This window comes from Myotis nattereri (genome assembly GCF_964212035.1).
Source record: "Myotis nattereri genome assembly, chromosome: 1".
In the NCBI taxonomy this organism is placed as follows: domain Eukaryota; kingdom Metazoa; phylum Chordata; class Mammalia; order Chiroptera; family Vespertilionidae; genus Myotis; species Myotis nattereri.
Genome location: NC_138075.1, coordinates 65,420,202 through 65,434,349, shown reverse-complemented (window position 1 = coordinate 65,434,349; position 14,148 = coordinate 65,420,202). Strand labels below are relative to the sequence as shown.

Here is a 14,148-nt window from a genome sequence, read left to right as displayed (position 1 = left end):
GTGCAGGAGGCAGCCGATCAATGATTCTCATTATTAATGTTTTCCCCTCTCCCTTCCTCTCTGAAATTAAAAATAAAAAAGGAAGTAACTCCTCGGGGGCGGGCCATGGGAGGCGTGGCCTGGTCTGGGGGCGGGCGGGGCGGTTTGTTGCCGGAAAGGACCCGGGTCTGTGACGCCGGAAGTGGAGCCACCGCAGCAGCTGCCACCGCAGCAGCTGCCTCGGCGCCCTGCCTGCCGGCCCCAGGCCGTCTCCGGAGATGGCGAGCGCGGCGGCCCCTGCAGCGCCCTCCCTTCCCCCGCCTCTGGAGCAGCTGCGGCATTTAGCCGGGGACCTGCGGCTACTCTTGCCCGGAGTGCGGGGTGAGCGGACGCCGTTGGGACGGGCGGCCGTAGGGACGGGCTTGGGTCGGGAAGAGGCCCAGCCGTGGCGGGGGTCGGGCGGCGGAGCGGGGGTCTGGGTGCCGGGGAGGGAGGCCGGGCGGAGGAGGCGGGGAGGGGGCGGGGCCCAGGCGGCTCCGGTCACCTCTGCTCTTCCTTCCGCCACTGCCCGCGGGCGCCTGCCCCCCATCCACCCAGTGGGCGAAGCCCTGGAGACCGCCAAGGAGTTCAGCCGGGAGACGTTTTGGCGCCGACTCAGTGAGTGCCTCTGGGGCTGGGGACCCCCACCTCCCGTCTGCTCCCAGCGGCCCGCCTGGCCCCTCTCTCTCTCCCCTCCCCCGCATCCTCTCTGCGGGGTGCCTCACCGGGCCCGCCGTCGGCACCTCGGAGGGTGAAACCGTAAACACCGGGTTTTGGAGGTGCTTTGAGACGGCTCAGCCAGTAGGGGTGGAGAGGAGCGCGTTATCTTCAAGTCCGCGCAGCCGCGGCAGCCGGTCCTGTGGGCATGACAGGCGCCTGCCCTCCCCGCTGTCGCCCCCAGATGAGGCAGCTGAGACGGTGTCCAGGGAAGCCACGACTCTCACCGAAGTCTTCGCGCGACTCCCGCGGCCACCGCCGTCCGCACAGGTGGGCTTTGCGTTCCTGTGCTGCCTCCCGATTCCTTAGGAATCCTCTCTCCATCTTCCCACCTCTGAGCTCAGCCAGGGACTTATTCTTCTTATCTGTCAAACAGGACTGCAGTTCTCACCCCCAGGATTGTTGTGAGGACCACATTGCCACGTGCAGGGCCTGGCCTGGAGTAGGCTGGTCTTCTAAGGAGAACTGGTTCAGCTTATTACCTTTCTGGTCATTTAAGCACTTGCTATTTGTTTTCCCGTAACTGACCCCCATCTAGCAGATGAGTCAGCAGGCTCAGAGGCTAGGGTTAAGGTGTATAAGCAGTGAGTTAGGATTTAAATTAGGATCTATCTGATGTCTAAGCTATACCGTTTTTGTTACGCTACATCCCTTTTTATATTCAATTATTTTTATATGATTCAGTAACAATGTATACAGTATAAAATTTAAAAGATATCAAAGTTAAGTGTGCTACAAAGTTTATTTCTTCGTTCCCTAGTTCCTTTTGAATTACTCATAAGTATTATATGCATATACACATTTATGTATATATGCCTGCTTCTTTTTACACAAATGACAGAATGCCATAAACACTTTTCTGGATCTTTTTTAAAAAAAATTAACACCCTGGCCGATTTGGCTCAGTGGGTAGAGCGTCGGCCTGCGGACTGAAGGGTCCCAGGTTAGATTCCGGTCAAGGGCATGTACCTTGGTTGCCGGCACATCCCCAGTGGGGAGTGTGCAGGAGGCAGCTGATCGATGTAACTCTCTCCCTCTCTGTAAAAAATCAATAAAAGTATTTAAAAAATGTTTTAAAAATTAACAATATAGTTTGCAAATTGATTCTCAGCAGCACATAATAAAGTTGATCATTTCTTTGTAATGGCTGCAAGGTATTCAGTAGAGAGCATATAACCATAATTCAGGTAGCCAGTACTCTATGTAGACATTTAAGCTGTTTCCAATTTGTAGCTATTATAAACAGTGCTGTAAATTGCCTAATACATTCTTGGTATATGTGTGTATATTGGTAAAAAAAAAAAAAAACAAAACCACACACATATGCAACAACAACAAAAACAATTCCAGGAAGTGGAATTGCTAGAACAAAGACTTTATGCATTTAATAACCCCTTTATTATAAAACTAATGAAAATAAACATGTCAACTGTGACCAAGTGTGCTCTATGCCCAGTTTTTCTAGAGCTAGGTATACTGAATTTGGGATAAATTTATTTAAAAATGGCATACTCATTGCCTTATTTGATTTTCGCAGTTAATAGTTCGTTTTCTTGCTCAATCTATATTTCCAGATGTTTTGAAATGGAAAAATACTCTTTTGCTGCACCTACAATGATAAACTCTCTCCCCCTACATAACTCAGAGATCTGTGATGAGGAAATGAGATTAATTATATGAGAGCACTTGAAAAACTTTGTGGAAGAAAGTCAATATTTATTTCAAAGGGAGTTAGTAATAATACCTTGTTTTTCTTACCTGCCAACTCCTTTCAAATATTCTTAGGACTTGCTGCTAAAATTCACAGCTAGTAAGATACCATGAGGAGGCAGCATAGAACTATTTTCTGTACATGCTTAGGTCAGTGGTTTCACTCAGATGGAAAATTAGAATTTGGTTTTATTTGAATTATATATATTTGAATCACAATTGCTTAGGATCTCAGCATGCTAGTCTTACTGAATAATAGTTATATTTATTTTTAATTTCAGTTCCATATGGACTTTTCCTTTTATAAACTTACGTATTTAGATGTTGAAGGAATGTCAAATTGCCATAAAAGTTTCTAAACACTCTCAGTCACTGTACTTATCCATCCCAGACTAGTAAGCAGTTTGGGGACTGGCACCATTCTGTAGAGCACATTTTACATAGCACTGGCTTAAAATTTAGCAGCTAAATGAGGACAAGGAAGATAAGTGAAAGTCAGTGTCTGCTTAGAAGGCAAATAGTCAACACTGAACATTGTAGAGTCCATTATTACCTTTAGGTATATTATGTTCCTGCAGAACTAGAGAAAAAGAGAGACAGACACCTGGTTAATGGTCTAAGAGGATAGGCAAACTTTTTCTGTAAAGGGCCAGATAATAAATATTTACGCTTTGCAGGCCAGTGATGCAACTCTGCCCTTGTAGTGCAAACACAACTATAATAATCTGTAAACAAAAGAGTATGACTGTGTACCGGTAACACTATTAAAAAAAACCTGGCAGTGCACCTGACTTGGCCCAGGGGTCCATAGTTGGCCAATTCCTGGTCTATGATAAGGTGAATATTTCATAGCAGAAATCAAGAATAAGTTTTTCCAGCTGTTTCTTCATGTTTTATTGAATTACCAGCTCAGTACCTGGTGTCCGGCTAACTTCTCTCTAGTATGTGATGAGAATAGGACAAGGCCTAACCCATACTAGGACTTCAGAAAGGGTTTGTGATGCTATACCGTCGTCTTCTCTCTTCCAGAGTAGAAGAGTTGACCAGATTGATCTAATCCATTTCCTTTTTCATTCTGAAATTGGTCTACCTCTTCATAGGAAGCCCAGAGGCTCTGTGAACAAGTCCATGCTGCCATCAAGGCAATTATTGCAGTATACTATTCACTTCCCAAGGATCAGGGTAAGTCACTGTCACACATAAACATTGGGTAGACCTTGGCTAATGTGACAGCTTATGTACTGAAACTTTACCTTGCTCTCAATTTGAGCAGGTAATGTAACTTCCTCATAAAATGCAAAGATAACTTCATAATGGAAGTGACCTCTGTAAATAAGCCTTCAGCTATAGATGCTGTGTTCCCATCCCCCTCGCCTTACCTGACTCTAAGGTTTCTCATTCTCACTAGCTCCTTCCTCTCTAACCCAATATACCATCACAGATGCTGGCTAAGTCTCACCCCATACCCAGGCCCAAGCTATCCCCAGTCTCCACCCATATTATATCACACCCTATTGCTGAGTTTCCTTATACATTAAGTGGCTTCCATGTCTTTTTTATTTTTTACTTTTATTGATTTCAGAGAGTAAGGGAAAGGAGAGAAAGATAGAAACATCAATGATGAGAGAGAATCATTGATCAGCTGCCTACTGGGGATAGAGTCCGCAACCCGGGCATGTGCCCTTGACCAGAATCAAACCTGGGACCTGCAGGCCGGCGCTCTATCCACTGAGCCAAACCAGCTAGGGCCATGCCTTTCTTATAATCAGCAGTCAGGAATGGTGGGAAGAGCAAGGGAAGAGCTCCCTTTTTGCTGTGGCTCTGCTTCTTTTGAACCCATATGGCTTATTCTCCTGGTCCTGCCTGCCCCAGAATCAGTATTTCTTTTCTTTAAAAAAAAAATGTTTTGTGTGGGTACTCCAATTACAGCATGTGGGTGCACATTACCTTAAGTTCTGTAGTGCTTACACTCTTGAGGAAAGTAGATGTTTGCTTCTGGAAAGAAGACCGGCTGCTTAGTCTTTGGGTTTGGCTACAGGAATCACTCTGAGGAAGCTGGTTCGCAGCGCCACTTTGGACATCGTGGATGGCATGGCTCAGCTTGTGGAAGTGCTTTGCACCACTCCAGCTCAGAGGTAGTGATGCCACGGTTGAGTATTAGTTAATGGGGTTCCTTGTATCAGGAAGGGATAAAAGCTCAGTTCAACAGCAAAATTGTAGTGTAACTGAGAGTAATAACCAGGAGGAAGGAGCTCTTTAGGACAGGAACCTAGATTATTGATATGTCCTTATTGATTCCTTTCCTCAGCCCTGAGAACAATGACCTTATTTCTTGCAACAATGTCTGGGTTGCGTGCGAGCAGGTGCCTCAGATACCAAGAGGTGGGTAAGAGTGGGAAGTGGGTCATTGACTCTGATGGCCAAAGCAGACAGACCTCTCATACGAGCATCCAGTTTTGTACCATATATATATTTTAACTTACATAAAGAGTTTAGTCAAATATATATACTTTATTACCAATAGCAAAAGATAGGTATTAATACTTTCTGCCAGTCTTTTTAGTTCTCATATTTCTTAATTCAAACTCCCTTTTTGCTGTGGCTCTGCTTCTTATTGAACCCATATGGCTTATTCTCCTGGTCCTGCCTGCCCCAGAATCAGTATTTCTTTTCTTTAAACAAACAAACAAAAAAAAAAAAAAAAAAAAGAAGCTTTTATTTATTTTTGAGAGGGAGGAAGAGAGAGAGAGAGAGAGAAACCAATGTGAGAGAGAAACATCAATCAGATCACCTGCCTCCTGCAACCCCTGCTACTGGGGATCGAGCCCACAGCCTGGGCATGTGCCTGACTGGGAATCTAACTGGTGACCTTTTGGTACATGGGGCGATGCCCAACCAACTGAGCCATACTGGCCATGGCCCCAGGTTCAATATTATGAGACACACTGAAGCAGTTATGAGGTAGAACCAGCTAGGTCAAAAATTGTGGTCATTCAAGGGGACCATTGAGAAACACCTTGTGATCATTTTACTTGCAGTGAATGATAAGCTTTTTAGCCCCCTGTTTTGATATCCAGAGGATGTATGTGAGAATTTTACATTAAACCACTGGCCTTGTTGAATGTCCTTGGCACTCCCTTCAAATGGGGACATTGTTGATTGCCCTTTGCAGACTTCAGAGAATTGTTGGGTTTCTCCTCTAATTTTTTACTTACAGATAACAAAGCTGCAGCCCTTTTAATGCTGACAAAGAGTGTGGATTTAGTGAAGGATGCACATGAGGAAATGGAGCAGGTGAGACGACGTCTATCTTTGTTGGTCATTGGAAGGCTACTGTGACTAGTAGATGAGAATTGGTTATAAAGACAGGAGATGTCCCGAGCACTGGCTGAATAAGTCCCAGCCTCACTCCCGTCCTCCATCTCCCACCTGCACCCCATGCTGGTGTGTGATTTAGTACCACTCCCCTGTCCCATTGCTGGACTAGGAGAGAGAGAGGGTTTATGCAGTGATCCAACTCTGTCGCCATTAGTGAAGTAGCTAGCTGAGGTTTGGAACAACTCAGACATGATGCTGAAAGTACAACAGACTCTTTTTTTTTTGGCATTCACATAAATGATGGTATGTCTTAGGCTGTGGAAGAATGTGACCCTTACCATGGCCTCTTGAATGATGATGAGGAGAACAACTCTGACAACCATGGTGATGAACAGGATGATGTGTTGAGGTGTCCAAACAATCAGGACTCATATTGGTCAGAGGAAGATCAAGAGCTGATAATCCCGTGCCTTGCGCTGGTGAGAGCATCCAAAGCCTGCCTGAAGAAAATCCGGATCTCAGTGGCAGAGAATGGGAAGAAGGACCAGGTGGCCCAGCTGGATGACATTGTGGATATTTCTGATGAGATCAGCCCTAGGTAAGTGTGAGCTCTACTTGAAATATCAGTTCTGATATTCTGAGCAGCAATTCTGATCTCTGCTTGTGTTGTCATCCCAGTTTTCCCCCCAGTTTCTTTTTATTTTGAACATCTTCACGCCTACAGGAAAGTTGAAAAAGCATTGCAGCGAGCACCCACACATATCCTTCTTATTATTCACATTATTTTCTATATCGGTTTATTTCTCTATAGATAGATGTGCCATTTTTCCCCCACTGAACCGTTTGAGAGTAAGTTGCAGACCTCAATGACATTTCACCTTTAAATACTTTTATTCTTATTATATCCAAGAAATTTAACATTGAACAAATTAATATGATCTAATATTCAAATTTGTCCAGTTATCTCTAAAATATCTTACAGAATTTATTTTTTTTTAATCTTAGGTTCTGTCTTGGTGTCACATTGCATTTGGTGGTCATCTCCTTGGTCTCTTGAAACTAGAACAACCCCTGTCTTTTTTAGCCTTTTTTTAATTGACATTTTTAAAAATCCAATTTTTAAAAAATTGGCATTAACAATTTAAAATAATCTTTGTAGAATATCCAACAATCTAGATTCATGTGACTGTTTTTTCATGATCATATATTCAACTTAAAGATTTTTTGGCAAGAATAACATAGTTGAGTGTTTTTGGCTTCTCATCGCGTCACTTTGAGTGTCACGTGATGTCAATTTGTCCCATTATTGGTGGAACTAAATTTGATCACTTGGTTAAGTGGTGCCCACTTTGGTGGCATTATATGGACGAACCCCTCCTGTATTAGTTATTAAATTGGTGGTTTCAGATCCTCACATTTTTTAATGAATTGATCATGTCTTCTCCTAGTGCAGTGATGGCAAACCTATGACACGTGTGTCAGAGGTGACACGCGAACTCATTTTTTTGGTTGATTTTTCTTTGTTAAATGGCATTTAAATATATAAAATAAATATCAAAAATATAAGTCTTTGTTTTACTATGGTTGCAAAGATCAAAAAATTTCTATATGTGACATGGCACCAGAGTTAAGTTAGGGTTTTTCAAAATGCTGTCACGCTGAGCTCAAAAGGTTCACCATCACTGTCCTAGTGAAACAGGATATATATGTGTTCAGTAAATACCCGTTGAGTTGATTGTTTATTGGTTGCCCAATTTAAGGAACTGATAGGCATTTCTGGGGCAGTCATTTTCTTATTGGTTGGCATCCTTAGTTGTGTGCTAGAGCCACATAGCTGTGCTTTGTTTCATTTTTTGTTAATGGTTATTTTTACTTTCTGCCCTTAGTGTGGATGATTTGGCTCTAAGTATATATCCACCTATGTGCCACCCGACTGTGCGAATGAGTGTAAGTACGTGCGTTGATAAACCTAATTGGTAGAATTTTACCAATCACTAGCATGTTCTTTAAGCTGTAGGAAATACATTTGTCACACTTGGACATAAGTACAACAGTAATATATTTCTTACATGTGTTGTTGTTTTTTTAAAGGGGGTTCCTAAATTCAGCTCTCTCTTTAAATGTGACCACTGTTGTTATTTTGTTTTGTTTTGTTTTTATTTTTTTATTTATTTTTATTGCTTAAAGTATTACAAAGGGTTCTTACATGTGTTTTGTGCTTGATAAATATTTGCTGAATTATAATAGCCATGAGCTCTGGTAGTACTGTTTTCTATAACCACCTGGGTAAATCATTTAGAAAAACCCGAAGACCTTAGAAAATGCTTCTTTGAAGAGAATGTCTTAATTACTGTAGTGCTTTCAGATCTTCTCAACTGAAGTCATCTGTTTCTAATTTCTGCTATAGGCAGAAATAAGTGTTCCAGAAAACAACTCTGCTCTAATATAAACACATTATGTGATTTAACCATGGAGGATCAAGTTCTTTATAAAATCTGATTATATTGTATTCTTTGAAGTCCTGGGTTCTGTGCTAGAGAGAGTTCTGTTTTATTTTTATAAACTCAAGTTCTTATCTCTAACGTTATTGAAAGGAGAAGTAAACTGCCAAATGGTTTATATTCTATAATCAGATGTATCAATCCTAATCACATTTGATAAGTTAAATAGTGGAAATTAGATACATCAAAGTATCTTCATAATATACAAACACCTTGAAGGAGAATAGGATTCTTTTGGGCATTAACTTTTTAAATTTGTATTCACTTTTAAAAAATTGACTTCCTAAGAAATAAACATCTTTAGCAATATGCCTTCTCAATTACCTTGAGTAAAATTATAAAATATGTATTATATATTGATGGCATACATACATCCTCATGTTATCTTGTCATTGGTGTTCTTAAAAATTCTGTACATAGATTTTTAAAAAAGAATTAGGATTTTAAAAATATTTTTTATTATTGATTTTAAAGAGAGAGGAAGGGAGAGACAGAGAAACATAGTTTGTTTGCCTCCAATATGCACCCCTATCGGGGACTGAACCTGCAACCCAGGCATGTGCCCTGACCAGGAATCAAACCGGCAACCTTTCGGTACACAGGACAGTGCTCAACTGACTGAGCCACACTGGCCAGGGTTATACGTAGATTTTTTAAAAGAAAAACAGTTGTTTCTACTATATGTTTAGAACTATCAGAAGTTGGGACAAATTCAGATTATATTCTTCCTTTTGCTGTTTTATTAATTTAAAATATTTTTAAAAAAATCTTGTAAAAGCCAAAACCGGTTTGGCTCAGTGGATAGAGCGTCGGCTTGCGGACTGAGGGGTCCCAGGTTCGATTCCGGTCAAGGGCATGTACCTGGGTTGCGGGCACAATCCCCGGTGGGAGATGTGCAGGAGGCAGCTGATCGATGTTTCTCTCTCATCGATGTTTCTAACTCTCTCTCTCCCTCCCTTCCTCTCTGTAAAAAATCAATAAAATCAATAAAAAAAAAATAAAAAAAAAAAATCTTGTAAAAGCGTTGCAGCAACAGTATCCTATACAATAAAAGAGAAACATGCAAATTAACCATCCCTCCACTACACGCAAGCCACGCCCACAAGCCACACCCACCAGCCAATCAGGAGCAAGTATGCAAATTAACCCAACTAAGATGGTGGCAGCCACAGAGCAAGCAGGAGCCTTGGGTTGCCCCTGGCAATGGAGGAAGCCAAGCTTCCTGCCTGCCCTGGCCGGCCCTCGGCTCTGCTCAAGGCTACAAAGCTTCAATTATAGAAAATAAATACAGTGGGGCCTTGACTTACGAGTGTCCCAACTAACGAGTTTTTTGAGATACCAGCTGTCTCTTGGCCAATTTTTTGCATTGAGTTGATAGAGTAATTTGAGTTAAGCTCCTTAACAAGCTCCTTAATGAGCTCGGTCTCAGAACAAATTAAACTCATAAGTCAAAGCCCCACTGTAAATCCCAGATACCTGCTTCCACCTGCCCATGGCCTCCACTCAAAGAGGGGCTGAAAGCCTGGGTTGCCAGGGTCTCCACTCAGCCAGGCCTAGGCTCTGCTCAAGGCTACAAAGTTTCAATTATAGAAGATAAATAAATCCCAGAAAAAAAGGAGAGGCTGGGAGCTTGGGTTGCCAGAGGCATGGCCAGCTTGAAAATGGCCATCAGCCCCTCACCCAGGCTGGTCAGGCACCCCAGCGGGACTCCCCCACCCTGAAGGGGCTGTGGGCAGCCTGAGAACGGCCCTCAGCCCCTCACCCAGGCTGACCACACCCCCATGGGGTGAGGGTCCCCACTGGGGAGCTTGATCAGCCTGCAAACAGCCATCAGCCCCTCACCCAGGCTGGCCAAGCACCCCACTGGGAACCCCCACCCTGAAGAGGGTGTGGCCAGCCTGAAAATGGCCCTCAACCCCTCACCCAGGCTGGCCAGGCACCCCAGCAGGACCCCCACCCTGATCTGGGACATCTTTCAGAGCAAACCAGCCAGCCCCACCCATGCACCAGGCATCTATCCTATATAATAAAAGGGTAATATGCAAATGGGCCCTAACAGCAAAATGACTGATCACTATGACACACACTGACCACCAGGGGGCAGACACTCAATGCAGGAGCTGCCCCTGGTGGTCAGTGTACTCCCACAGGGGGAGCTCTGCTCAGCCACAAGCCAGGCTGTCGGCTGCCAGCACAGTGGTGGTGGCGGGAGCCTCTCCTGCCTCCTCAGCAGCGCTAAGGATGTCTGACTGCCGTTTAGGCCTGCTCCCCACTGACAAGTGGACTTCCTCCGAGGACTCCCGGGCTGCCAGAGGGATGTCTGACTGCCACCTTAGGCCCAATCCTTTGGGGAACAGGTGGACATCCCCCGAGGGGTCCCAGACTGTGAGAGGGCACAGGCTGGGCTGAGAGACCCCCCCTCCCCAGTGCACAAATTTTTGTGCACTGGGCCTCTAGTTATTAAGATTTGGCTAAATAGTAAAGAATCCAAAATCAGGGTGAGTCCTTACCATAAAAATAAACCTTCTCTGTTTCTTTTCTAGGCTGCAAAACTTGTGTCTGTTTTAAAGAAGGCACTTGAAATTACAAGGTGAGTATGAGGACTTCTCCCCAAATAGATGTTTGAGAATAAACCTATCCAGCCATTCTCAACTCCCAAACCCCCATTTGAAGGAGCGGGTATGGAGTTTTCTTTCAGCTTCAGTTGTGGAGCAGCTAAGCTTCTGCAGAGAAACTTGCCTTTTCTTAATTTAATTTCCTCTGTGCTTCCTGTTGAAGATATGTTTTCCTTTGACAATATAATAAATTTCATTTCTTTTTCCCCCCCATTCCATTCACAGAGCGAGTCATGTAACCCCACAACCAGAAGATAGTTGGATCCCTTTACTCATTAATGCTGTTGATCATTGCATGGACAGAATCAAGGAACTCACTCAGAATGAACTTGAATTATGAGTTTTCAGGCTCATTTGTACTCTCCTCTCTCCTTTTCTTACTGTCACAGCCAGGCTCTGATGTCTGCTTTTAAAATGGGGCTAGAATGTTTTCTGGTTTGAAAAGGAGTTTCTGTCTATATTTATCAAGAGGCACTATTACCAAAGATTGTTGGTTAGGCCAGACTGGCAATTATTTATAAAACGTATGAGTATGATATATTTTTCTGTGCTAGCTACAAAAGATAATGGCATGATTTTGTGTTTCTTAATCGCCTCCCAGAGATTCCTGGGGAAGCTGCCTCATTCCCTATTTGCAATAAAGTATATTGATTCATTGTTAAAGAGGTTGACAATCTCAATAAAATACTAACCTGCCAGTGCTTAAATGAGTACTCCTCCAAAGTTTCTTTCTATCAGAAATACAGGTAGAAACTAAAACATTGCTTTCCTTTAGGCTTAAAAGTCTGAAGATCTGATTCTGTTCAGAAGTATGCATAGAACAGAACACTTGACTTTAAAGAAAGTGACTCCAAAGCCCCTCTTAGTAATTGAGCATGTTATATAATATCATTATTCTTATAAGTCCTACTGAATATTATTACAGGTCACTCCATGCCTCTAAGATTATTTTGTGGTATTGAGCTCATTTGTTAACTTTGTTCACCTTGTTGAACCAGATTTGTTTTTCTTATACATACCTATATTGTTTTCTGTTATATATTACATGTCCCCAGATATAAATACAAAATTAAAAGCAAAAAAAATTTAATTGATCTTTTAGAGGAAGGGAGAAAAAGAGAGAGCGAGAAACGTTGATATATTGCCTGCTGCACATGCTTCAACTAGCAATCAAACTTGGGTACGTGCCCTGACTGGTAATTGAACCCACCATCTTTGGTGAACAGGATGACTTTCAAACCAACCAAGCCATACCGGCCAGGGCTAAATACAAAATTTTTATAAACCAAAAAATTTTAAATGTATAAGCTTATATAATGTTAAGTGTCTCTTTAGTTAAATCTTTTGCAAAGTCATCACCAACCTATATAATAAAAGGGTAATATGCAAATAGACCAAACAGCAATCAAAGCGTAATATGCTTATGATATGCTAAGGCTGCTCAACTGCTTGCTATGACTTGCACTGACCACCAGGGGGCAGACAGTCAACTAGTCAGTCAGTTGCTATGATGTGCACTGACCACCATGGGGCAGATGCTCCGACCGGTAGGTTAGCTTGCTGCTGGGGTCTGGCTGATTGAGCAAGATGGGCTGGACATGCCCTGGAGCCCTCCCGCGGTCCCTCCCCAGCCCCATCGTGCATTGGTGGGGTCCCTCAGCCTGGCCTGCACATCCTTGCAATCTGGGACCCCTCAGGGGATGTTGGAGAGCCGGTTTCCGTCCGATCCCACAGGCCACTCCCCTTGGGAGGGCGCCAGATGCAGGGCTTATGGCTGGCAAGCACTACTGTGGCAGTGCGAGCCTCTCCCGATCAGGACTGATTGGGCGTGAGCCTGCGGCAGGCACAGTGGGGCCGGGATGAGCGGGAGGGGCAGTAGGAGCTGCAGGCGGCATTGGACTGCTGGTTTCAGCCCAATCCCTGCAGGCCACACAGAGGGACCCCATGAATTCATACACCAGGTCTCTAGTCCTATATAATAAAAGGCTAATATACAAATGGACCCAATCACGAATGACCGTTTGCTATGACACACACTGACCACCAGGGGGCAGATGCTTAATGTAGGAGCTGTCCCCTGGTGGTCAATACACTCCCACAGGGGGAGCGCTGCTCAGCCAGAAGCCAGGCTTAAGGCTGGTGAGCGCAGCAGCAGTGGTGGGAGCCTCTCCTGCCTCCACGGCTGTACTAAGGATGTCCGACTGCCGGCTTAGGCCCACTCCCCATGGGAAGAGGACCTAAGCCGGCAGCCAGACATCCCCCAAGGGCTCCCAGACTGCTAGAGCACAGGCTGGGCTGAGGGATGCCCTCCCCCCGTGCACAAATTGCATGCACTGGGCCTCTAGTCTACACTAATAAAAGACAAAGATGCTAATTGACCATACCTTTGCTATGCCCTAAGCCACGCCCACCAGCCAATCAGAGTGACTATATGCAAATTAACCCAACCAAGATGGCGGCCAGCAGCCACGGAGCTGGAGCAAGCAGTAGGCTTGGTTGCATGGGCGATGGAGGAAGCCATGCTTCCCACCAGCCCTGAGCCAACTGAGGCCTCCACTCATGGCAACAAAGTTTCAATTATAGAAGACAAATCCCAGATACCTGCTTCCAGACAGCCTCCACTGGGAGCTTGGGTGGCTGGGGGTTGTGGCCAGCCTGCAAATAGCCATCAGCCCCTCACCCAGGCTGGCCAGGCACTCCTATATAATAAAAGGATAATATGCAAATTGACCCTAACAGCAGAACGACTGGGAATGACTGGTCACTATGACACACACTGACCATGAGGGGGCAGATGCTCAATGCAGGAGCTGCCCCCTGGTGGTCAGTGCGCTCCCACAGGGGGAGCTCTACTCAGCCACAAGTCAGACTGATGGCTGCCAGTACAGCGGTCGTGGTGGGAGCCTCTCCCACCTCCTCAGCAGCACTAAGGATGTCCAACTGCAGCTTAGGCCTGCTCCCCGCTGGCACATGGACATCCCCCAAGGGCTCCCGGGCTGCCAGAGGGATGTCCGGATTGGGCCTAAGCCAGCAGGTGGTCATTCCCCAAGGGGTCCCAGACTGCGAGAGAGCACAGGCCGGGCTGAGGGACACACCCCCCCCCCCCCGAGTGCACAAATTTTTGTGCACTGGGCCTCTAGTTTAATTATAATTTTGTACCAGCCTGGAAGATTATATATTGGAAACAAGGTAAACCTGTAGTTTTGCATATTCTGGTGACTTGACTTGGGCCTTATGTATATACTGTGATCTCAGCAACCTCTGCTGCC

The 14,148-nt window shown here is 44.6% G+C and overlaps 1 protein-coding gene across 3 annotated transcripts; it reads left to right on the top strand.

Annotated features, from left to right (window-relative positions):
* Positions 1–132: 132 nt before the first annotated feature.
* CCNDBP1 (cyclin D1 binding protein 1) lies at positions 133–12,266 on the top strand. Of its 3 annotated transcripts, XM_081089224.1 has the most exons (11): positions 133–360; positions 577–636; positions 920–1,005; positions 3,546–3,627; positions 4,484–4,580; positions 4,754–4,827; positions 5,663–5,739; positions 6,078–6,361; positions 7,650–7,710; positions 10,808–10,854; positions 11,105–12,266. In XM_081089224.1, the coding sequence occupies exons 1-11, from the start codon at positions 258–260 to the stop codon at positions 11,217–11,219; spliced, it is 1,086 nt and encodes a 361-aa protein (XP_080945350.1). In that variant the 5' UTR covers positions 133–257; the 3' UTR covers positions 11,220–12,266. The 3 variants fall into 3 exon arrangements, with proteins under 3 accessions (XP_080945350.1, XP_080945352.1, XP_080945351.1); XM_081089226.1 differs by lacking the exon at positions 7,650–7,710 and having other exon boundaries at positions 176–360; positions 11,105–11,938; XM_081089225.1 differs by lacking the exons at positions 4,484–4,580; positions 4,754–4,827 and having other exon boundaries at positions 176–360.
* Positions 12,267–14,148: the final 1,882 nt, after the last annotated feature.